The sequence below is a fragment of the Myotis yumanensis genome, unplaced genomic scaffold, assembly GCF_028538775.1.
Source record: "Myotis yumanensis isolate MYYU_CA2020_CCGP unplaced genomic scaffold, mMyoYum1.0.hap1 SCAF_10, whole genome shotgun sequence".
NCBI lineage: Eukaryota > Metazoa > Chordata > Mammalia > Chiroptera > Vespertilionidae > Myotis > Myotis yumanensis.
In genome coordinates, this window is record NW_027223761.1 from 20,384,995 (window position 1) to 20,410,026 (window position 25,032).

Below are 25,032 nucleotides of genomic sequence, written 5' to 3' on the forward strand. Positions count from 1 at the left end.
GAAAGCTGGCTGAGTGGAAGTTCTACAACTAGAAGGAAAGAAAAAACACATTGAGACTGGTAGGAGGTGTGGAGGTGCAAAGGCACGCATGAAACAGGCTGGCAACTGGGTGTGCTGTTGTATTTTTCAATCAGGAGGGAGATACAAGATCCTGATTGCTCTGAACTCCAGTTTCAAGCGAGACTCTGGGGACCCAGACTCATACAGGGAGAAACTGGACTGTCTGGCATCGGGCCGGAACACGAGGGTGGCTTTCTCTCAGAGGTGCTCGCAGCGATCATTGTTTCTGCATGGGGCTGCGGGACACAGAGACCCGGGGACCTCTCTGGAGCAGGGTTGACTGGCAGCCATTGCTGTTTGCTCCGCCCTGGTGATTCCCTGAGATCCTGCCCCACCTAATTTACAACCCCACCCAAGCTGTGCACAGCAGCTTTTGCAGCAGCCTGTCCTTGTGCTACCTAAAACCTAACAAACTGCAGCTGGGTCAGAGAGCTCCAAAGCTTCCAAAAGAAGGTCCAAGGCCCGGCAGTAGCAGCCTGCATTACCTCACAGCTGGGCCTCATCTGGGTACTTCCAAACCCCAAGCAAAGAGGAGGAATCTGCAGATGTCTCTGTAGTGCCTGCTGGGTGGCCTCAGGCACTGGCTGACTTTGCACCCCCTTGGAGATCCAAGAGTCAGTGTACCCAGTGGTCAGTGTGAGACCATACCAGATTATAACCCTTCACATCCATAAGCGACACACTCAAGGGGCAGACTCAGTGAGCACCAAAGCCCCACTGAAGAAAGTCCTGCCCCATGAGGGTGTCTCCAACACAGAAGTTCTCCCATTGTAGACACAGCTGGTCCTCACAGCCAATTGGCCTGGAGGTCAATTCCTCTCAGTGATACCAAACAGCAATCAAGGCTTAACTACAACAAGACTGGGCACACAGCCCACAAAGGGTTACACCAAGAGTGTCCAACCCAGGTAATTGGGAAGACTGAACAACTGGGCCCTATAGGACAACCTACCACACAAGGCCACTCTATCAACACAGGGAAGCAGCCAAAATGCAGAGACAAAGAAACATGTCACAAATGACAGAAATGGAGGAAAGCAAACTAGCGGATTTAGAGTTCAAAACCACGGTTATAGGGTTACTCAAGAATCTTCTAGAAACCTCCGAGAAATTTAGTGAGACCCTCAAGGATATGAAAAAGGACCAATCAGAAATTAAGCATACACTGACTGAAATAAAGAATAATATACAGAGCCCTAGCTGGTTTGGCTCAGTGGAGAGAGCATCGGCCTGTGAACTGAAAGGTCCCAGGTTCGATTCCGGTCAAAGGCACATGCCTGGGTTGTGGGCTCGATCCCCAGTGGGGGACTTGCAGGAGGCAGCCAAGTAATGATTCTCTCTCATCATGGATGTTTCTATCTCTCTCTCCCTCGTCCTTCCTCTCTGAAATCAATAAAAATACATACTTTTTAAAAAAGAATAATATACAGAGATCCAACAGCAGACTAGAGGATCCCAAGAATCAAGTCAATGATTTGAAATGCAAAGAAGCAAAAACACCTAACTGGAAAAGAAAAAAGAAAAAAGAATCCAAAAATATGAAGATAGTGTAAGGAGCCTCTGGGGCAATTTCAAGTGTATCAACATCCGAATTAAGGGGGTGCCAGAAGAAGAGAGAGAGCAAGATATTGGAAACCTATTTGAATAAATAATGACAGAAAACTTTTCCCTGATGAAAGAAATAGACTTACAAGTCCAGGAAGCGCAGAGAACCCCAAACAAGAGGAATCCAAAGAGGACCACACCAAGACACATTATAATTAAAATGCCAAGGGTAAAAGACAAAGAGAGAATCTTAAAAGCAGCAAGAGAAAAACAGTTAGTTACCTACAAGGGAGTACCCATACAACTGTCAACTGATTTCTCAACAGAAACTATGCAGGCCAGAAGGGAGTGGCAAGAAATATTCAAAGTGATGAATGCCAAGAACCTACAACCAAGATTACTCTCCCCAGCAAGGCTATCATTCAGAATTGAAGGTCTTGCTGTAACGGGTTTGGCTCAGTGGATAGAGCGTCGGCTTGCAGACTGAAAGGTCCCGGGTTTGATTCCGGTCAAGGGCATGTACCTTGGTTGCGGGCACACCCCCAGTGTGGGGTGTGCAGGAGGCAGCTGATCGATGTTTCTCTCTCATCGATGTTTCTAACTCTCTATCCCTCTCCCTTCCTCTCTGTAAAAAATCAATAAAATATATATTAAAAAAATAAAATAAAATAAAATTGAAGGTCAGACAAAGAGCTTCACAGATAAGAAAAAGCTAAAGGAGTTCATCACTGCCAAACCAGTATTATATGAAATGCTGAAGGGTATTCTTTAAGGAGAGGAAGAAGAAAAAGGTAAAGATAAAAATTATGAACAACAAAGGGACAACAAATACATATCTATCAACAAGTGAATCCAAAAATCAAGTGAATAAAAAATCTAATGAACAGAATAAACTGGTGAATATAATAGAATCAGAGGCATAGAATGGGAGTGGACTGACAATTCTCAGGGGGAAGGGCAAAAATCTTACACCTATGGACAAGGACAGTGGGGGGTGGGGGAAGGGCATGGGCTGGGGTGGGAACCGGGTGGAGGGGAGCTATGGGGGGAAAAAAGAGGAACAACTGTAATAATCTGAACAATAAAGATTTATTAAAAAAATAAAGTAAAATACAAAGACTTTAAATTCTTTAAGCATTTTAGAAAAACCCATAAAATTTAAATGGCTATAAAACATAAAACCCCAATTTTTATTTTTTTAATTGATTGATTCTTTTGTTGTTAATCCTCCCTCAAGGATTTTTTTTCCATTGATTTTTTTTAGAGAGAGTGGAAGGGAGAGGGAGAGACATACAGAGAGAAACATCAATATGAGAGATACACATTGTCAGGGAGTGACAATACATGGGAGTTATTTGAAAGCCATTCTGAGTCTGGACTCCCTACTCTTTGTAATAAAAAGCCAACTGAGGAGTTTTAATCAGAAGAGAAAACGGAGCCATCTTACAAGAACATTCAGTTAATAAGTTTAGTACACATATACTAAGTGTCTGGTACATTTCTGGCCTTAAGTTTAGGTCTGGGTCCACATCAATGAGGAGAAGAGACAAGGCTGCTGCCTGCACAGAGCTTGCAGAAGGGGCAGGAGGCAGACCATGCCCTTGTAATTGGTGTGGTGGAGGCTATGATGGAGAAGCCTAGGGTATCATAGAGGCAGCTCAAGGGCCACTTAACTCAGTCCTGGTGGGTGAGGATCTTGGAGTCCTGAAGAATAGGTCATAGTTGTCCAAGTCAGATATGGGGGAGGGCAGAGCTCTGCAAAGGTGAAATAGCATAACTTTGGCATTAATTGGGATTTGAACTGTGTACCAGGCAGCCCTCTAGATAGCTCCTGGTCTTCATTCTCTTGATTGTGGGTTGAGCCTAGTGACTCACTTCTAAGGAACAGAATATGGCAAAATCGATGGGATGTCACATCTAAGATTAGGTAAAAACACGTTGGCTTCCATCCATCTCTTTCTCTGTTTTTCTCATTCTCTATCTCTTTCTCTCTTGCCTGCTCACTCTGATGGAAGGCAGCTGCCATTTTGTGGGTTGCCTTATGGAGAGGCCCACATAGCCAGGAGGGTGGCCTCCAGTGAGCAAAGAACCAAGGCCCTCTGTCCAACAGCCCTTGAGGATTGAATCCTGCCAACAGCCATGTGAGTAACCTTAGAAACAGACCCTTTTCCAGTCAGGCATGAAATAGGACTGCAGCCCCAGCCAACACCTTCACTGCAGTCTTGTGAGAGATCTTGACACAGAGGCACTCAGTTGAGCTGCACCTGGATTCCTGAATCACAGTTTTAGGACAACTTGTTATGCAGCCATAGAGAACATACAAATTGTAAGGGGGCAAAACTACAAGTCAGAGATTTTATTCTCCATCCTGGTTATTCTCTATCCTTCCTGCCATGGGAAGCAATAGCTGTGGAGGACAGAAAGACTCTTCCCTTTAATTCTCTAGCTTTCCTTATCTTTTTTTGTTGTTGACAGTATTACAGATGTCCTCGAATTTCCCCCCTTTTACCCTCCTCCTCCCAGCCCCTGCCCCACCACAGGCCTTCACCACACTATTATCTGTGTTCACTGGTTATGCATATCTCTACTAATAAAAGGCCTGTGGCCATGATGCTGTAATGCCGTCATGACCAAAGGAGCAGTGCTCTCGCAGTGGGCGGGGCGGCCAGCTGAGGCAAGCAGAAGCAGAAGTGAGCTACTCGCACAATTTTGTGCATGCTGGGCCTCTAGTATGTATGTAGGTTCTTTGGTTAATCTCTTCCCATCTTCCCCCCTCTTCCCCTCTGAGATATGTCAGTACTAAACACCACACTCTGGAGATACTGCCTCAAGGTACCCCAACCAGAAGTGGTCTCACCTGTTTCACAGCAAGCTCTGGCGGTCTAGATGGGGTGAGGTTCAGTTCTTTTCTCCACTGGGAAAGAAATAGGCTTACAGGGTGGAGAGAGAAGGAAGTGAAACCCCAAGTCCAAGTGTTATGAGTTCACTCAGCGAGATAGACCACGGACTCAGAATTTAAATTTAAGAGGCTTTATTAAGCTGGCCAGCTGACTACAGCTACAGCACCCTGCTGAAGCAAAGGCTGAACTGCAGTAGCGACTACAGGAGTTACATTTTATTATTAAATTTTGTGGAGGCCCAGAGAAAAATGTGTCTTTCACATTCTGGGCCCCCAATATGGAGGAAACTCTCTTTATTTATACTTTTTCCAGTCCTTTGTCTCCCAAATTTGGAATGAGACTTCCGGGCCTTCTGAGAAAGAAGGCCTGCATGCTAGGAAGGGGCCATGAGACCATATCTCAAGGCCTGGCGTGATGTCAGTACCTTTCTATCTATGTGTTTTAGGAACAGACAGCACAGTGCGCCCCGTCTGGCCGAAGTGCCAGATATGCAGCCCAGTATATTTGGGGGCTTGTCCGGGAGTTGCCTTTGGTTTGTTTGTAAAGGTGAAATTAAGTGTTGGCTGATATATTTATAACCAAAATGCAAACACTTGAATGAATCCTGACTGTTTTATGGGAAAACAGCTACACTAAGACCCAGTGGGTGGAAAATCAAGTACCACTTGTGGGGCATAAATATGAAGATACATCAGCGAGAACACTGAGCCTGGATCCTTAAGTCACTGTTCACCTACGTGGAGACCCTAGAATTCACTTGGCCTCAATATCAGGGTTTTCCATACCAGTCCAGGGACTCCACTAGCTCAGGTCCCATGCCTTGCAGTTACTTTACTTTCTTCAGGTTTTTGTGTACAACTAGCAGGTGGAATCCAGACTTCTTCCTATCTTAATATTAAGATAAAATTGACTAAGTAGAGTTCATACCTACTTAAAGAAGGCTTAAAATATATAACTACCTTCCAATGGAATGTGTGTGTGTGTGTGTGTGTGTGTGTGTGTTCCTAATATGCAAATAGGCCAAACAGGGGAACAACCAAACAACCAGTTGCTATGATGTGCGCTGACCACCAGGGGGTGCACATGGAACATGGCAGGTGTTGGCTGTGGTGGGATGGTGGAGCAGGTGAGCGGGGACGCCAGACCAAGGTGGGGCACTGGTTGCTGTCATCAAGGCGAGCTTCTGGCGGTTACTGAAAATTATTTGCTCTTGTACACCGCGGTCCCACTTGGTACTCACACCTGCTGCCAGCTCCTGGTACCGGCCCCGATCGCCCCTCAGGGCTTCTCCACCTCCACTTGCTCCTGAGAGGTGATCAGGGCAGCAGCCACCACTTGCACCTGCTGCTGGTGCTGGCCCCAATCGCTCTGTGCCATCAGGGGGTACAAGTGGGGCCAGTGCCGTCAGTGCATGGGAGCGGCGGCAGTGGGAGTGGGGCTGCTGGCCACAGTGGGAGGGGCCGGGCGGGGGCGTGGAGGATGGGCTGAGACCCGTCCTGTGCCCACCGCAGCCTCGCAGCCTACAGTTCCTTTTAAGGTGCATGAATTCGTGCACTGGGTCCCTAGTGTGATCATAAAAGAATTGCTGATGTTTCCTGAGTTCCTGGACCCCACTTGTTCTTTTTTTTAAAATATATTTTATTGAGAGGAAGGGAGAGGGATAAAGAGGAAGGGAGAGGGATAGAGAGGAAGGGAGAGGGATAGAGAGTTAGAAACATTCATGAGAGAGAAACATCCATCAGCTGCCTCCTGCACACCCCCTACTGGGGATGTGCCCGCAACCAAGGTACATGCCCTTGACCGGAATCGAACCTGGGACTCTTCAGTCCACAGGCCGACGCTCTAGCCACTGAGTCAAACTGGTCAGGGCACTCCACTTGTTCTTAAGAGGACTCTTTGAACACAGTTTTCAGTGTTTTAAGAAGGAAAATCATATAGTTATCTCTGTATGGCCACACAGGCTAACCAAAAGGTCTTTTTTTTCTTCTTCATGGAAACATCCTCTCATAGGAAACCAAAAACCATCCCCTCAATTTTATGGAGCAATAATTGACATAATAGTTTAAAGCATGTAACAATGGTTTGATATATACATATATTGCAAAATGGTTACCACAAATTTAGTTAACAGCTATCATCTCACATCTCACACTGCCAATATTTTTTCTTATGGTGGAAACTTGTTCTCTTAGCATCTTTCAAATATACAATGTAGTATTGATAACTATAGTCACCATGCTATACATCCCCAGAACTAACTTATCTAATAATTGAAAGTTTGTGCCCCTTGATCACTTTTACCCATTTTGCTCCTTTTCTCCAACCACAAGTCTGTGTTCTGTATCTGAGTTTGAGGAAATAAAATTTGTTATTACATAGTAAGAATATTTTTTTAGGGATATAGCATCTTTCAAAGCTACAAATGAAAATAAAGAATACATTATATTTTTTACCTTGAAGAATAGGAATCATTAGTTTTGATCATCTCTCTTATTTGAAAGATGAGAAAATAGATTGTGTGATGTCAAGTGACAGCTGTTTTGTGGCAAAACTCTGTGTTTAGAGTCAGGAGACCCTCTTTTCCTGAGGTGTGGGGACCTAGCTATCCCAACAAAGATTAAGAGGAGGTGGGATATATAGGGTGTCCCAAAAATGTATACACTCACTTTGACTAATTATAACGGCAGTGTTTACATTTCATTTTCAAAAATTGATCTATCAGCTATTAAAGGGTGAGTACATTTTTGGGGGACACCCTGTATCTCTGAATTACGCTGTTTTTCTGTGCATGGCCCCCAGGGGGCGCAGACGCCTTTTGTACCACAGATGGGAAACTCCACCTAGCTAACACCTGGGTAGAAGGAAGCATTCAGGACCAAAGAGGGTTCAAACAGCATGGCCACTCACGGACTGTAAGTATGTTTATGGGAGGCGATGAAATCAGCATGGAGCACACGCTGAGATAGCAGAAGAAGGCAAAAGTCTGTTAGAATTACGAAAAATATTACAGCCCTTTAACCTGAATGCATAGAGCAGATTCTTTTCTTGACTTGAGAAATGAATCTTCGGACTGTCAGACTGTCAGTCCCATTTATGGAGAGCCAGTCTTGCTGGGTATGTTATTCCCAAGAAGGAGGACAAATAGGGAAGAGAGAAGGGGGAGGGAAGGAGAGAGAACAAAGAAGGGGGATAGTGTGAAGACCGCACCCCTTTTCAGAAGGTATAACTCACCTGGGAATCTGCACCACGTAGGAACCGAGAACGACTTAAACTTCCCAATAAAAAATATTTTTTACCTACAACCTTGCTCTATACTTTACCAATCAATCATTCCTCCTCTGTCACAGTGGGTATTATCCCTGATTTATAGATATGGAAACAGCCCCCCCCCCCCCCCCCCCCCGCCGGGGAGAAATGGTGATTTCCCAGTTGTACAAATTGTCAGTGGCAGGTGTTCTGACTTCAACATTGAACTGCTTAACATGTCTGTGAAGGGTCTCGACCTCCAACATCATGAAATCCGAATTCTTCCTTCCAGCCTGCCCTTTCGCGTCTCACTTCCAGTTATTTCCTCTAGGACAGCGGTTCTCAACCTTTGGGTCGCGACCCCTTTGGCGGTCGAACGACCCTTTCACAGGGGTCGCCTAAGACCATCCTGCATATCAGGTATTTACATTACGATTCATAACAGTAGCAACATTACAGTTATGAAGTAGCAACGAAAATAATTTTATGGTTGGGTCACAACATGAGGAACTGTATTTAAAGGGCCAGAAGGTTGAGAACCACTGCTCTAGGACCACCTTCTATCAGCTGTTCAATTAGGATATTAGAATGCCCCTCTCCCACCCATTATAGCAGAAATCACACTGGGTTAGAGTTCTTTGTCTACGATACTTTGTCCCCGTCCCGCAATGAATGAGTCTTTTGAGGGCCGGATCCTAATACAAAACGTGGCACAGGTAGCAAATGGCCATCGAATGGAAGCGAATGGAATTGAGGTCAAATAGACCTACTCGCTCTTCTCCGCCCAGCCGGGGACCTACCGGCACACGGTCCTCCTCCTAGACTTCTCCGCTCCCTAGCGGGACGGGGAGCCAGAGCAGGAGGAGTTCGGGTAGCCGAGGATGGCGGGGCACGGCCCCTTTAAGGAGGAGCGCGGGGCGCGGCCCAGGTAAGGGGCGGGGCCGCGGGCGGATCAGCACTGCGAGCGGGCGCCGGCCGGAGAACCGGATTTGGAGCGCGGCGCCGGCGGGGCCGGAGAGGGCGGCGCGGCCGAGCCTCCCGTAGCCTCGGACGCTCCTCCTAGCCGGCCGCCGCCGCCGCCCACCTCCACCTCCCACTCCCGGCCCGGCCCGGTCGCCACTTCCGGCCGCTCTCCTGGGACGCGCGCACTGCGGACGCGCTCACCTGCCGCGGGCGCCGGGGCACCAGGATGAAGGACCGGCTGGAGCAGCTGAAGGCCGTGAGTCCCGCCGCCCCCGGGAGCCCGGCGGGCCGGGGCCGCGGAGGGTGGAGCCGCGCGGGAGAGGGACTTCCCTTCTCTCCCAGAGTCCAGGCTGGAGGGGGGCCGCGCGAGGCCTGCGCTCCGCAAGCCGCGGCCACATCCCGCGCCCATTCCCACCTCCCCTCCCTACCGGGATCATGTGCCGGTGATTCATCGCTGGACTGCGATTTTCCTGGAAGCCTGTAGCCTCCCCTCCCTCCTCTAACCCCCAAGCTGGACAGAGTTAGTCCGGAGCGGGGGTCCGCGGGGGTGTTTGGGCCTGGACGAGCTCTCTCTGGGATCGGGGTCACCTCGTGCCCGCTGCTGCCTGGCACTGCGCCCAGGACTGGCCTCCCCCTCCTCCCCTTGTTTCCCTCCTGAGGGACGCCCGGCCCACCTGCCCCCTCTCCCGGGGAGCAGCTCAGGGCTCCGGGGTGACCTCCTGAGCTGTGAGCTGGTGAGTGCGGAGATGGGTCCAGCCCCGGCGGTCTATAATTATTAATTCCCCCAGGGCCCCCAGGACAGCTGTGGCGGGGGCAAAGGATCTGAAGGTAGCCCGCCTCCAGCCTTGCTGCACAAAGGCTGTAAAATCTTAGGCTACTTACTCTTTCCAGCCACTCTTTCCTTATCTGTCAAGTGGGATGATCATGCCTTAGAGATTTGTTTTGAGATGAAATGACATAATGAGACTTAATATAGAGAAGTGTTTTAAAGCATAATAGGTTTTTGAGTCAGATATTCACAGACTCATTCGACAAATCATTATTGGGTGCAGTTTAGGCACAGGTCTAGTGCTAAGCCCTGGGCACAGGCTCTGCCTGAATAGAATTAAAAATCTAGCTCTTGACAAAAGTAGCCCATCTACATGGGAGCTTGTGCAGGAGTACTAGCTGTCTATCCCTTAACTTCTGAGTCGAAGTATTGTCATCTGTAAAATGGGTGGTTGTGAGGACTAACTCCAAGAGAGCACGCAGAACCCTCTTGTGTGGTGTGCGGCACATAGGGGACTAGGAAATGGTAAACATAATGCTACTAATTGTTAAGGCTCTTTGGAAAATTAGAGACCTCATACAAGTGTGAGGAACTCATAGGATGATGTCACAATTGTTTTCCTTTTCCCTCCCTTGGGTGAGATCTTCATGACCTTTCACCTGCTCTAGGTAGTAGGGCAGCAGAGGAGGCAGGTCAGTGAGGAAGCAAGAGAAGGGAAGAGACAGTTGTGGGAGTGAGTCACTCTGCATCCTACCTGCTTTCTGTCGTCTGAGCTTCACAGTGGTTACTCATAGGGCAGAGTATATTGCCATTATTTTAAAAATATATATATTTTTATTGATTTCAGAGAGGAAGGGAGAGAGAGAGAAACAAAAATGATGAGTGAGAATCATTGATTGGCTGCCTCCTGCACACCCCACACTGGGGATTGAGCCCAAAACCTGGGCATATGCCCTGACCAGGAATCAAACTGTGACATTCTGGTTCATAGATCACAGCTCAACCACTGAGCCACGCTGGCCAGGTGCCACTATTTTTGTAGGTGAGGAGACTAGAGCTCAACCTGAATAGGAGGGATGCCCCAGGTCACAGAGCTGGTGATCCTGGGGCTCTTTTTCTGATGCACGCTGGTTGGGGAGGCAGAAAGGGAAGAGGAGTATGGTTTTGAAGGTCTTCCCATGTCAGCACACCCAGCCATCATAAAACAGTGCAAACTGAAGAGCAGGTAGAGGCGGTTCCCTTCCCTTTCTTAGTTAGGGATTCATCTCCAAAGGAAGATACCCTATGGCCTCTTTCAATAGCCCATTGTCAACAAATAGCAAAGAATCTTCACCAAGCTTTGAATTCCAAGTATAAATTCAAGCTTCCGTATTGCTCCCTGGAATAGGGAGCTAATGCTGTTTCCTGCTTTACCTCTTGGGGGGTGGTGAAAGTGAGACTGTAGGCAGTGCAGCTGTTAGGGAAATGCAGTTATTATGGGATTGCAGTTCTGAAATAACAGGTGCTCTAGGGCTTTGGAGCAGAGAGAAGGGTGGGACTTGGCTGCAGGTTCAAAGGGTCTAGCTATGACCCTGCCACTTAGTGACTGTGTTCCTTTGTGTCATTTTCTTTTAAAAAAACAACTATATTTTTATTGATTTCAGAGAGGAAGGGAGAGGGAGAGAGAGATAGAAACATCAATGATGAGAGGGAATCATTGATCGGCTGCCTTCTGCACACCCCTTACTGGGGATCGAGCCCGAAACCCAGGCATATGCCCTTGACTGGAATCAAACCTGGAACCCTTCAGTCTACAGGCCTACACTCTATCCACTGAGCCAAACCAGCTAGGGCCCTTTGTGTCATTTTCCCTCTCTGCTTCTCTGTTCCTCCTTTGTAAAACAAAGTATTTGGTTGATCTCCATATTAATGTTTTCCTGAAGACTGTTGTTAAGGTTATATAAATTTTGGTTTCTAGTCCAGTTCCTCTCTCCCCCTCCCCCCAGGACAGAGACAGCTCTCACTGCCACAAGATAACCATCTTCTCTCTTGATTTCTTTTATCAGGGAAAGACATTTGTTAATCTGCATGAAACCAGTTTCACACTGAGCAGCCTATGCAATCTCTTTCTGAGGCATCTTTCTAAACCCTGGGGGAGGAGAGCTGATAACCGCCTCCAGAGAGCTGGAGGACAGTCATGTGCTGAAGGTTAGGTTTGCTCTGTATAGATACAGGGAGAAGATGTGAAGTTGTCGGGTGGAAATTATGATTCTGCACTAAAGCATTTTTAGTGGTCAGCGCTGCCCAAGGATCAGCTAGGCTGGCTGGAGAGATTGTGAATCCTTTAGCATGGGAGGGAGGAGGCAAGAATTTGTTGGAACATTGCATGTTGTAGGGATTTGAGTATCTTTGAAGAAGGGGAGGCAAATCAGGTGGTTTAAGGCCTCCATCTACTCTGAGGATATGTGGTTGTGTATAATGTTTCATTGTGAGCCTGTGCTAAGCACCTGTTAGGCTCTGGAGTCTATAGGACTGAGATCTCAGACTTGCACCTGTAAAGTGGATCCTCATACCTTTCCCCTAGGGTCATTAGGAGGGTGAAAGGAGGTGATTCATGATAATCACCCACCCCAGGAAGTATGAATCCCTCAAACTTGTTGGGAGCAGCATCCACACTGAAGGGCACACCCTCCTGAGGCCATGGTCACAAGAACTGACTAATCTCTTGCACTGCTCCTCCTGGTGGGCTTTCTCAGCAGTCAGCTTCTTCAGTGACTAGGACAGGCTCGCCAGGAATGTGCAATGCCTATACCTACCCTATCTCACAAGGCGATTCCTGCTGATTTCTTGCTAGCTGAACTTTGGATCTGCTGAGTCCAGATGATTGCTGTCCAGGATCCTCTTGCCTGGCCCTCTTTAATAGGTAGTTAGTTACCTATTAAACATTCAGTAAACATTTACTAAACACCTACTGTGTGCCAGGTCCTTGGGATGGTGCTAGGGTGTAACAGTGAACACATTTTCCTGGGTCTTAAGAGTTTCCCAGACAAACAGGGAGATACCCAAGAAACAGACACATGATGTCATCTTTGTGATTAAACTGCAGGAATACCCTGTGGGAGATGGTGACAGGGCATTAGGGAGCTGGGGACACTTCCCAGAAGAAGTGATGCTTAAGCTCAGGTTCCTCCTCAAGTCTTCCAAGTAAGGCAAGGATCCTGAATTTTCGCAAGCACTCTCCCATTAGCGAGTGTCCCACATATACACTACGATCATAGCTCTTTGACCTCTTTGTGGTGGGCATGTTCATGCTCATTCTTTTTGACCTCATCCTGCTGGGCATCATGTTAGCCAGAATTATTACATAAAGTCCCAGTCTTAAAGAGTCAGTGGCCATATAGGGAAAATAAAGGGCTGTAAGTTATGAAAAGAGAACCTCCTCCCTCATAATCAAAGGTAGATAATGATAATAGAGAAGCTAGTGATGTATGGAATAGAGGTCAAGGACTTTGGACCCTGTTGGAGATTGATCTACAGAGGAATAGAGATGACTTGGGATGTACTGGCACCTCCAAAACCAGCACCTAATGAAATCAACCATCTGAGGCTCTAAAGGCCAGCTTTACTTTTTGCTCTTTCTGTTCCGTCTTGTGTCCTAAAGGGCTTGTCCTTGGTCCCTTCCCCATTTGAAGTTCTAGTGTGTTTTTGGGATCAGAGTTGCTCAGGATAACAGTGTTAGTTCAGCCCCATGGAAACACAGACCTGAACTTCCCCTTTAAAAATTAATTCATTCTGTAAATATATATTGAGCCCCTACTATGTGCCAGGCGCTTTGGGTCATAACCAAATCTTAACCTCCTTACTTGAGAATCTCTTCAGTGAGACCCCATCCTTCAGTGATAAAACCTCTACTAGCCAGTGATTTCTTCCCCAGCTCCTCTCTCTTCCTGGGAGGGTTCCTTCCCTGGGTGAGCTGTTTGCTGTGAGCAGATGGGAAGCAGAGCTGAGATGAGTGCAACAGGGATTGGGTAGGGATTACAGACCCATCAGCCAGAGGCCAGAAGAGAAAATGCTCGGATGAAAGAAGGGGATTAGTTTTATTTATATTCCTGTGAGTGTAGAAGAGTTGCGGGTGTGGGGCCTGGGGGACTGGCAGTTACTGAGGGAGAAATGCTTGTTCATGTGTCTTCCCTTTCAGCATTCTGTTCCCCTTTGTCAAAACCATACATGTCTGCCAAAATTCATTCATCACAGTCAGTGCTCTTTAACTGGAGCCTAGAATATTCTTCCTCCCTTCCAGCAGCCCTTATGGGCCATATATTGCTTTGCAGTGAAATACCTTTCTTCTAATAAGTCAGTGGGATTATATGTTATCACAGAGTGGACTTGAACCCATCTTCCCCCCCCTTTTTTTTATGAGATGGACTCAGTCTTCTAGGTCTTGTCTTTAAGATCAGTGGCTCTGTTACTTCTTGTCATCTTCATATCAGCTGCTGTAACAACAATCATTTATTGAGCAGCTACTTACTATAGGATAGGACCTGTGTTAGGTGCCTTATGTACCTTGTCTCTAATCCTCTCAACTCTGCAAGGCAAGGTGCTGTTACATCACTCTCATTTTGTAGGTAAGGGGCTTGAGGCTCAGAGTAGATTGAGATCTCCAGCTCAAAAGTAGTGAGATCAAGAACAAGTATATCGCCCTAACCGGTTTGGCTCAGTGGATAGAGCGTTGACCTGCGGACTGAAGGGTCCCAGGTTCGATTCTGGTCAAGGGCATGTACCTTGGTTGCGGGCACATCCCCAGTAGGGGACGTGCAGGAGGCAGCTGATCGATGTTTCTCTCTCATCGATGTTTCTAGCTCTCTATCCCTCTCCCTTCCTCTCTAAAAAATCAATAAAATATATTAAAAAAAAAAAAAACAACAAGTATATCTTTCTTGCTTTATATGTCGCCCTATACTGTATTTGTTCATCTCCCCAACCACTGTATGCACAGGCAGTGGCAGATGGGATATTCCTCTGGGGCTCAGTGCCTAGCACTCTGTTTAATGGTAGTTAGTTACCTATTAAACATTTGTTGACTAATCAACAGCAGCTTGGCCCTTACACATGCCTTATTCATTATTATGACTTACTCTTCCCATTCCATTCCCTGTGGGTTGGTGAATCCTTACTTGCCTGAAGTTCAGCATTAACTCTGGGAACCCATACATTTGTTGATGGAGCCAGAGTCACTGGTTCCACCCTCAGGGACATGGATGGATCAGTTTCAGGGCTCCTAGCTATATCCCAACGCCCAGCCCATTACATCATGGAAGGTTGCTCTTGTTCAGAGAGAAAACGAAGGAGAAGATGTGGATACCACAGTGAAACACTGGCTGCCCCATTTCCCCCTGGCCAAATCTTAAACACCCATTAGGGTTCAGTTCTGATATCATCACTGCAGAAAAACTTTCGGACTCTGAGCAGACAGCATTTACTCTGCCTTCCTGGGACCTCCACAAACTATTTTTGTTGATATATAAAAGCAGCTACACACTGTTAATTTCAGAGGCCACCTACCCTTCGATGTCCTGCTCTCTGAGATAGCACAGACCCTGAATGCCTCATTCCCCCTGTATCTTCACTTCCCATTCCACAGCCGGCACAGCTGTCACCCATACCATCAGTGGATGAATGGGGATGTTCTGCCAATGAACTTACCTGGAGGGGCCTGATCTTCCTATTAGGCCCCTCTGCCATTTCCTCCTCTCACCACTGTCTCCACTGTTAGGTCAGTCTGTTTTCTGGCATTGGACCCTTTCCAAGGCGACATTCCCCAGTTTCTGTCTAGAGCCTGAGTGAAATTCAACCCCCCACCTAAAGAGATCAGTGGACTGTATACAGTCTGGTATGTTTAGTTGTCTGGGTTAGGGCAGCTTGGTAGGGCATCAGATTTGCTTTTATTTTTAAAATTGACTTTTTAAAATTCTAGACTAATTTTAGCTATACAGAAAAGTTACAAAGATAGTACAGAGAGTTCCTGTCTACCCCTCACCTGTTTTTCTCCATTGTTAATGCCTTAAATTACGACGGTACGTTGGTCGAAAGTAAGAAACTGATATTGGTACATTGCTATTTACTAACAATCAGAGTTTATTTGGATTTCACTAGTTTTTTCACGAACGTCCCTTTTTCTGTTCTAGGGTTCAGTCGAGGACACCATGCTGCATATAGTTGTCATGTTTTCTTAGCTTCCCCCGGCCTGTGCCAGCTTCTCAGTCTTGTGTTTCACCACCTTGCGGGGGTGGCATCTGTGTTTAGTGCTTTGGAAGTGCGTTTCCGCTGGCCGGTGATGCGTGTTGCAGCTGGGGTGGGTTGCTCTTAGAAGGCACCACTCCATGATGGTTGAGACCAGGACCCTGCCACCAAATGCCCAGGCTGTCCTGGCTCAGGCACGTGCCATCTGCATGATCTCAGCAGGTTACTGGTCATTTTTATGTTTAGTTTTCTAAGCTGTCAGATGGGGAGGTCCCCAGAAGGTTGCTGTGAGATGAAGTGCCTTGGTAAATATAAAGCATGTGTCTTAGAAGAACCCTTAGCACATGTGGAGTGCTCACAAATGTTATCTTTATAACATTTAAAAAAAATTAAATTCTTTATTAATTAAAGTATTATATATGTCTCCTTTTTCCCCATTGACCTCTCCCCAGCTGCTCCCACCCCCCCACCCCCAGCACATGCCTTCACTTCCCTACTGTCTGTGTCCATTGGTTATGCTTATATGCATGCATACAAGTCCTTTGCTTGATCTCTTACCCTCCCCCCTCCCCTCCCCTGCCTTTCCTCTGAGGTTTGATGGTCTGTTCGATGCTTCTTTGTCTCTGGATCTATTTTTGTTCATCAGTTTATGTTGTTCATTATATTCCACAAATGAGATCATGTGATATTTATCTTTCTCCAACTGGCTTATTTTGCTTAGCATAATGCTCCCCAGGTCCATCCATGCTGTTGCAATGGTTAAGAGTTCCTTCTTTTTTACAGCAGTGTAGTCTTCCATTGTGTAGATGTACCACAGTTTTTTAATCCACTCATCTGCTGATGGGCACTTAGGATATTTCCAGATCTTAGCTATGGTGAATTGTGCTGCTATGAACATAGGGGTGCATATATCCTTTCTGATTGGTGTTTCTGATTTCTTGGGATATATTCCTAGAAGTGGAATTACTGGGTCAAATGGGAGTTCCATTTTTAATTTTTTTGAGGACTAAAAAAGTTAGTCCTTAGTGGCTGCACCAGTCTGCATTCCCACCAGCAGTGCATGAAGGTTCCCTTTTCTCTACATCGTCACCAGTACTTGTCATTTGTTGATTTGTTGATAACAGCTATTCTGACAGTTGTGAGATGATACCTCATTGTTGTTCGATTTGCATCTCTCAGATGATTAGTGACTTTGAGCATGTTTTCATATGTCTCTTGGCCTTCTGTATGTCCACTTTTGAAAAGTGTCTATTTAAGTCCTTTGCCCATTTTTTGATTGGATTGTTTATCTTTCTTTTGTTAAGTTGTATGAATTCCCTATAAATTTTGGAGATTAAACCCTAATCAGATCTAACATTGGCAAATATGTTCTCCCATGGAGTGGGGTCTCTTGTTTTGTTGATGGTTTCTTTTGCTGTGCAGAAGCCTTTTATTTTGATGTAGTCCCATTTGTTTATTTTCTACTTAGTTTCCATTGTCCTAGGAGCTGTATCAGTAAAGATGTTGCTACGACATATGTCTGATATTTTGCTGCCTATGGAGTCTTGTAAGATTTTTATGACTTCCCATCTTACATTTAAATCCTTTTCTTTATAACTGTTAATGAAGTGTTCTGGAAGGACCACGAGGATGAAGGGGCTTGTGGGGCAGGTTGAATGAAAGGAAGGGTTGAGGAGAAGGCTGAGAATGGAATAGAGAAGACCTTATTACTTCCTTCCTCCTTCCTATATCCTTGAGAACTGGATGTTGTGGGGTTGCTGCGGGGAGGGAGTCAGAAAAGAGTGAAGAAGGCTGGAGAAGGGGAGGAAGGTTTGAAAGGGGACCAGAACTCTTCAGGAAGCAGAAGGTATTCTTTGAATCTACTTGAATGGCTCCTGGGAGCATAGAGAAAACAGGAAAAAGGTGTAGTCTTCTCACCACAATGGCCTTCCTGAAGTTATCCTTGGGGGAATCCATTCCATCTTCAAAATTTCCCCAATGAGTCACCTCTGCATACATCTCTAATAGGCTTCTGTCTTCCTCAGGCTCTGCCTTGAATGCAGGTGAGACTGATCATCCCCTCCTCTCCTGGGTATACAATTCTTATGTAAGTGGACTTGTAATGAATGACCTGTGTGCCTGTGCCTCCCATCTGAGACAGTGAGGTCTGGAGCAGGCGGGGCTGAGTCGGGTCTGTGTGTCTCCAGTGTCTGTACTATTGCTTTGCAGATGGTAGATGTTTAATGAATACTATTGGAAAAAATGAATGAATGAATGAATGACTCTATTACTCTGTGTGGGACCTTGTAGTGAGAAGGAGAAGGTTGTGGGTGTTGTGGTTGGTTATGAGACCCCACCTAGGTTAATGCACTGTAAACAATGGATTGTATGCAGCAGCCTGTCCCATCTTTGTTCCATTTTGGCTGTGATTCCCACTGAATTAACCTCTCTAACCACAGAGTATAGATAACATCTACCTAGAGGGTGTTTTTGTTCTTTTCTCCTTTCTCTGTTTAGGTGAACTTCCATCTTCTTTCATTGCTCCATCTCTAGACCTAGATTTTGAGAAGCAAAAGCAGATAGGAATGGACATGGCATATGGAGATGAAACCTGGATGCTTTTTACTTTCTTTTTAATATTTATTTATTTTAAACAACTAAATTTATTGGGGTGACATTGGTTAATAGGGTCATCTAGGTTTCAGGTATGAATTTCTATGTTACAAGATCTATATATTGTACTGTGTGCCCACCACCCAAAGTCAAATCATCTTCCATCACCAGATTTTTATTAAAATTTTTTGACATTCTTTTTAATGCCCACCTGAGGATATGTGTTGTTTTTTAAAAAAATATATTTTTGCCGAAACCGGTTTGGCTCAGTGGATAGAGCATCGGCCTGCAGACTGAAAGGTCCCAGGTTCGATTCCGGTCAAGGGCATGTACCTGGGTTGTGGGCACATCCCCAGTAGGAGATGTGCAGGAGGCAGATGATCGATGTTTCTCTCTCATCGATGTTTCTAACTCTCTATCTCTCTCCCTTCCTCTCTGTAAAATATCAATAAAATATATTTAAAAAAATATATATTTTTACTGATTTTAAAAAGAGGAAGGGAGAGGGAGAGAGAGATAGAAAGAAACATCAATGATGAGAGAGAATCATTGATTGGCTGCCTCCTACATGCCCCACACTGGGGATCGAGCCTGAAACCCTGGCATGTGTCCTGTCCAGGAACCAAACCATGACTTCCTGGTTCATAGGTCGATGCTCAACCACTGAGCCACGCTGGCTGGGCTATTTCTTTAAATGCATATAGTAAAGAAATGACTATTCAAATAAATAAACTAAATTTCAGTTCATTCTAAGGGACCTGCTTTCAGCTTCTGAGAATTGGTTGTTAGAGTTGCATCTTTAGCATAAACTCTCTTTAGAGAAAAAAGGGCCCAATTTTCCACTTTAGATGGCCTGGTCTTGGGCATTTAATATGTACCCAGCATTGCTTCAGATATTTCATATGTATCAACGAATTTAATCCTCACAACAATTCTGTGAATAGAGTATTCATGTTACAAATGAGGAAATTGAGGCACAGGGAGGTTAAGTGACTTGTTTAAGATCACACAGCTACTAAGGGGCAGAGCTGGATTTTCAACTCAGATGTATCTTTGTGTCTCCTACATACATGCACATTCAAGGATTATATGCACCAGTATCTTTTTCACTCTTGATATAGATTAATCCAATTTAGTTATATTGACATTACAGCATCCCCTGAGGTGTGTTATCAAAACAGAGTGGGAAGGGTATCTTCAGGTGGAGTACAGAAGGTAAGAACAGGGTGTTGGGCTCCCACAGACCTGCTTTTGAGTCCTCATGCCACCATTATTAGCTGAATCACTTTGCACAGTCATTTAACCTAATTAAGTAATTACCTCATCTTTAAATGGAGAAAGTAATATCTGTCTCTCCTAGGGATGACATGAGAATCAAATAATATATTTGAAACCACAAGAGAGTCTGAAACCAAACACACACATGTTGTGTAGTAGTGTGATTGTTATGGCAGAATGCATGGGGTGGGGTCATCAGGGACTTTGGTTTTTGTCCAGTTGTCCACCAGCTTGCTGGCCTTGGGCTGATTTGGTATTGAGTTTATTCCCCATTGTCTTCATCTTCCAAAGAAGGCTGGTTCTTGCTTCCAAATGTTCAACTAGAACATCTGGAAAGTAAAAGTATGAGCCTTCACCTAGGGTTCATTATCTGTATGTCTCCTCTTGATTCATCTGACAAGTGTGTTGGGGAAGATGCATTTCAGCGGAAAGGGGAAGTGGTCCCTCTGGGAGGGTTTCAGTGGATGAGAAAAAAAACAGTGTAGGAGGGAGAACTGGGCATTGGAAAACTGCCATCTGATTCTTTAAATGGGGAACAGAGCACTGAGTGCCTATTGAGAGTTGACAGGCTTACTCCGAATTTCTGGCTTCTTTTAATTAAAGAAGAGGGACTGGAAAAACCAGATGTTGGGCAGTGTGTTGTGTGGTGTGTGTGTATGTTTGGAATTTTTGGAAGTGGTGACGTTCATCTTTGGGATTCCACAGCCCCTCATCCTAGAGGGAGGCAGGTGGGGAAAGTGGGGAGCAGGGACAAGAAAAATCATGCCATTGTCTCTTTGCATCAAATTTATTGGGAGAAAAATCTGGGTTTATAAAGAAGAGTATGTATCTTCTGAGCAAAGAGCTGTTTAAATATGGAGAGGAAGAGGAGCAAGAATTTGTGATCACCCGCTTGTGCCAGGAGGGCTCCCGCCCCCGCTAGCCACATCCTTTAATACCCTGCTATGGGAAGTTAAGGACCAGTGTTGTTCCTTTCCAGTGTAGATTGCTGGTCCCTTCCCCTCTGATAAAACTTCCCAAGAGCTCCTGGGCCTTCTGTCTTGTGCTGGAACCCTTTGGCCTTCCTGGGGTCTGGCACCTGTGGCAGGCAGAGAATCAGGGAGCCTCTGACTGATGTCCTCTTCATTTGGGTGGCTTCCTTTTTCTTCCCTTGTCCCTTCTTTCTTTCTTTGTCCCTGTCTTGCTCTTCTGATTTGTAATGATCCTCATGGAATTGCTAATGAGTTTAACCTCTTTGCAGCTGTGTTTTTGTTTTCTTTATTATACTTTTATTGATTTCAGAGAGAGGAAGGGAAAGGGAAGAGAGATAGAAACATCAATGATGAGAAGGAATCATTGTTTGGCTGCCTCCTGTATGCCCTACACTGGGGATCAAGTCTGCAACCTGAGCCTGTACCCTGACTGGGAGTCGAACCATGACCTCCTGGTTCATAGTTCAACACTCAACCACTGAGCCACACCAGCTGGCCTGCAGCGTGTTTTAACTTGGAGAGGAGTGAGGGCCCTCCCTCTTCTTTCTCTTTTCTTTAGAAGCCACCCATTCATTAACTTCAGTGGTTTTCCAGCTGGCTAGCTAAGCTTGCCTTCTTCTTTCCTTCTTTCTTTTTTCTGCCTTTCTTCCCTCTCTTAACAACAGGGAACCCCAAGGTGTAAAGCAGGTAAAAGTGAAGCTATGCAGATTGACCAGGGGGAGAGGACCCACCTGCTTGACTCCCCTTCCCTTACTTCCCTGGGTGGTTTCTGAGGTGTCCTGAGGTTCCAAAAAGCCAAATTGGAAAGCTAAGCTCCTTTCCTGGTGAGAAAATCAAGGCTTAATAGAGACAAGTGCTGTAGGTCCACAGCTCCTCTCTCCCATGGGTGCTTTCTGCAGGGCTGGGCTGCTGCTCTCCTGGGCCCCTGGCTGCTTTGGTGATAGGCTGCTTAGAGCAGGGTGCAGTGGAATAAGCAAGGGCTTGGGACACACAACCTAAGATTGAGCCCCGACTCTGAAAACCAATAGCTGGAGACCTTGAATAACGTAGAACTTCTCTGTCCTGTAGGTTCTCAACTTCAAAATGTAGGTGACTTTTGTTGACATAGTTTATGTAAAGCAGCTAGTATTGTGGCTATTTAGCACCTACCAGTGACTCTATGTGGCAAGTATTTTTTATTAAAGGAACTGATGAGTCTGATAGACTAAGTATGGTAGAGAAGGCAGTGGAGAGAAAGGCAGTGAGTGCTGAGTGAGAGGAATCACAGGTTAAATTACTTCATATTGAGATCTGGGCCCCTGAATTCTTTCCACTTTCTATCCAGAGAGGAGGTCATAGCCCTGGCTGTCCTCACTGAATATTGGAACACATTTGAGAGGTGGGCAAGGTGATAAATCCTGGGTTCTAGCTTAGTGCTGCCTAAGTCACTGGCAATATCTCCCACCTCCTGGTGGGAGAAGCAGCAGGAGGCTGGGGTCAGGGTGTGGGGAGAGGAAGTGGGCAGTTGGGCGCATGGTTCTCACATACGTTGGTTTTTTTATACTGTGGCTAATGTTGCAGCTACTGGAGCGTTCCTATTACCACACGCCTTGATTCCTTGATAAAGATGTTGAAGTTCTCTTCTTGGCTGTGCTCAGTCATGTGGGCTGAAGATAAAGGGCACCATGTGCTTCCCTTGCCCCTGGGGTCCCTGAGGCCTCTTGGTCTGTTAGGGCAATGGCTGGGTCACAAGGGAAGGAGCCCCAGCCCTGGGCTCTAAGTCCCTTCTGCATAAGCTTGGTGGTAGTTCCCAGTGCCAGTGACTCTGAATAACCACATTATTCAGGTCACCTGTGAGATTGACCCTCTTCCTTGAATTTTCTGATCTGCCATTTGTTGCTCTTGTTGTTCATGTTGTTATTTTATGTTTTTGGAAGCAGCCAAACACCACAGTGGGAGGAACTGCCTGAGAAGGTGGCATTCAGGAAACCTGTGTTCTCTTCCTTGCTGTATTAGTAACTCATTATTTGGTCTTGGGCCTTAATTTGCCCATCTCTAAGTGAGATAATTTAATGATAGAATCTGTATGGTTGCATTGAGCTCTACAAGACTCCTTTCCTCCCCTGCCCACCTTCCTGTTTAAAGATATTTAGATCCAGGTTAAAGCTATAGAGAAGTTGGCGAGATCTTATATACTGGAGTTTTAGTGAGTTGTTACTATGTGCTGTTCATTGCATAAGAAACTTTAAAATGTTATCTCATTTAATCCTCATGAAAGCCCTGGTAGACACTATTGCTCCTATTTTGTAGATAAGAGAATTAAGGCTCAGATATGTTAAACCAGTTGTTGAAGTGACCAGTATGCAATGGAGTGTGTTATGGAACCCTGGTCGTCATGACGCTGTGCAGTCAATCTTACTGATGAGCCTTTAGTGTGAGAACCTCCTGAGGAGGAGGAGGAGGACGCACTCTTTGGGCAGCAGGACGCACTCTTTGGGCAGCAGGTCTTCACGGCTAGGTGAGGGGAAAACGGGCACTTATTAGGTGCCAGTGTGTCCCCAGTATTGTGCCAGAAACTTTCCACATGTGATCTTCTCTAACCCTCCTGAGAGTGATCAAGTATGTGGTGTTATTACTGTTTATAGGTAAAAACCTCAGAGTAGTAATGGACTTGATGGAGGTCTCACAGCCAGCAGTGGGTAACAAGTTTTGGACCTAGGCTGTGAGTTGCCAAAGACATCCCCTTTCCCAGTTCACATATTCTCTCACTGGAGGTGGACCAGGCTGCCCTGTTTGAGCCTGCCAACAACCAAGAGGTGGCTGTTTGGAAGTGGGGGATCCCTGTACAAATTCCACGGGTCTCGAAAATTTACGTCATGCTGGACAACTAGGCACCTGCCTCTCCTGCTCCAGGACACAGTTGTTCCCAGCTTCCAGAAACTTCCCTCAGTCCCATCCTGGGATGGTAACCTTATTTCACTTTTTAAAAAATATACATTTTTTAAAATTGATTTCAGAGAGGAAGAGAGAAGGAGAGATAGAAACATCAATGATGAGAGAGAATCATTGATTGGCTGCCTCCTGCACGCCACCCACTGGGAATTGAGCCAGCCACCCAGGAACGTGCCCTGACCAGGAAGTGAACCATGACCTCCTGATCCATAGCTTGATGCTCAACCACTGAGCCACACTTTCTTAGCACCAGTGTCTTGAAGAAAGCTGAGTTGATACACTCATGCGTGGGGGTGTATGTATGTACACACACATATACATGGAGTTTGTCCCCTCAGCGTGGGTCTCTAAGACCTTTGAGGACAGGAAACTCTCAACAAATGCTTCCTAGAGGAAAACTGGGTTCCTGTTTTCTAGTGAGGATCACGAAATCCTTCATGGGAGATGAGCACGCTGGAGGCTGCTGGGAGGCCCAAGTATTGGTGATAGTTGATAAAGAGAGCATTTACAAACTTTACAAACTGCTGGGTGAATTTAGGCTGCTAGTCTATGTGGAAATTAGTTATTCAGCTAAAATTGATGACATTGCTGTTACATATCTATTACAGGATATGTGTCCAGAATACATATAGAATAAATTAATTAATGACAAAGTACAAGTAATTCTAATTGCAAGTGACAAAAGCTGATTCTGGCCAAATGAATTAAAAAATTTTGGAAGAATACTGTTCTGCTCATTGAAAGAACACTGGGGAAGGTCTGGAGAACCTGCTGTAAGCCAGGGGGTGGCTTGGGAAGGACAGAACGAGGGTAGCTCTGGGAATCTAGAGGAAATCTAAACTGTGCTCTGTTCCCCTCATAATTCAAATTCCTCAGGGAGTCTGGGTCATGACTGAGAACCTTCCCAGAATCATGTGGAAAGGCGAGGGCTATCTCCACGAAGGAAGGTGTTTTGGGCAGGCACATACACTCAAGGGATCTACTGTAATAGGTACATAGGGCAACCCTGACTGACCCTGCAGAAGTTTATAGTCAGTGGGGGAAGGACAGACAAATAAAGGGGTAATTAACGGTAGGGTGTGTTGGCTGCTTTGGGACCTTGGGGAGGTTTTAAGTTGTGCATGTGGGGAAGTGTCAGGTAAGGTTGACAGGTTAAGATTGTTGGAGATTGAGTTTTTAAGGCTAAATAAAAGTTTGCCAGCTGGACAAATGCATTTCAGGAGGAAGTCCTTGTGTGACAGTTCAGCAATACGAAAGAGTGATGTGTCCAGGAAATGCAAGAGTGCCTGGTCTAGAGAGTGCATCACACAGGGAGAAATGTGGGTGGGGCCTGATCTTAAAGGGCCCCATGCTCTGTTAGGCATTGGGACTATTAGTCCTAGGAGGTGAGCTGTCATTGAATGACTTTAAGTAGCAGAAGGACATGATCAGTTCTTAGTTTTAGGAAGATAATTGTGGGGGCTGTAGCAGCTCCTCAAATTTAACTCCTTTGAATGTGGCTATTAAACTTGGGTGGCTGATGGTTCCAGTTGAGCCACAGAATGAAATGATGGGGGCG

The 25,032-nt window shown here is 45.8% G+C and overlaps 1 protein-coding gene across 6 annotated transcripts in view; it reads left to right on the forward strand.

Annotated features, from left to right (window-relative positions):
* The first annotated feature begins 8,734 nt into the window (after positions 1-8,734).
* The window catches only part of STX3 (syntaxin 3), a 46,044-nt gene continuing 29,746 nt past the window's right edge, over positions 8,735-25,032 (forward strand). For all 6 annotated transcript variants that reach the window (XM_070428081.1, XM_070428083.1, XM_070428082.1 and 3 more), the window contains exon 1: positions 8,735-8,970. In XM_070428081.1, the coding sequence (XP_070284182.1) occupies positions 8,941-8,970 (30 nt within the window). In that variant the 5' untranslated portion in view covers positions 8,735-8,940. The remainder of the gene's footprint in view (positions 8,971-25,032) is intronic.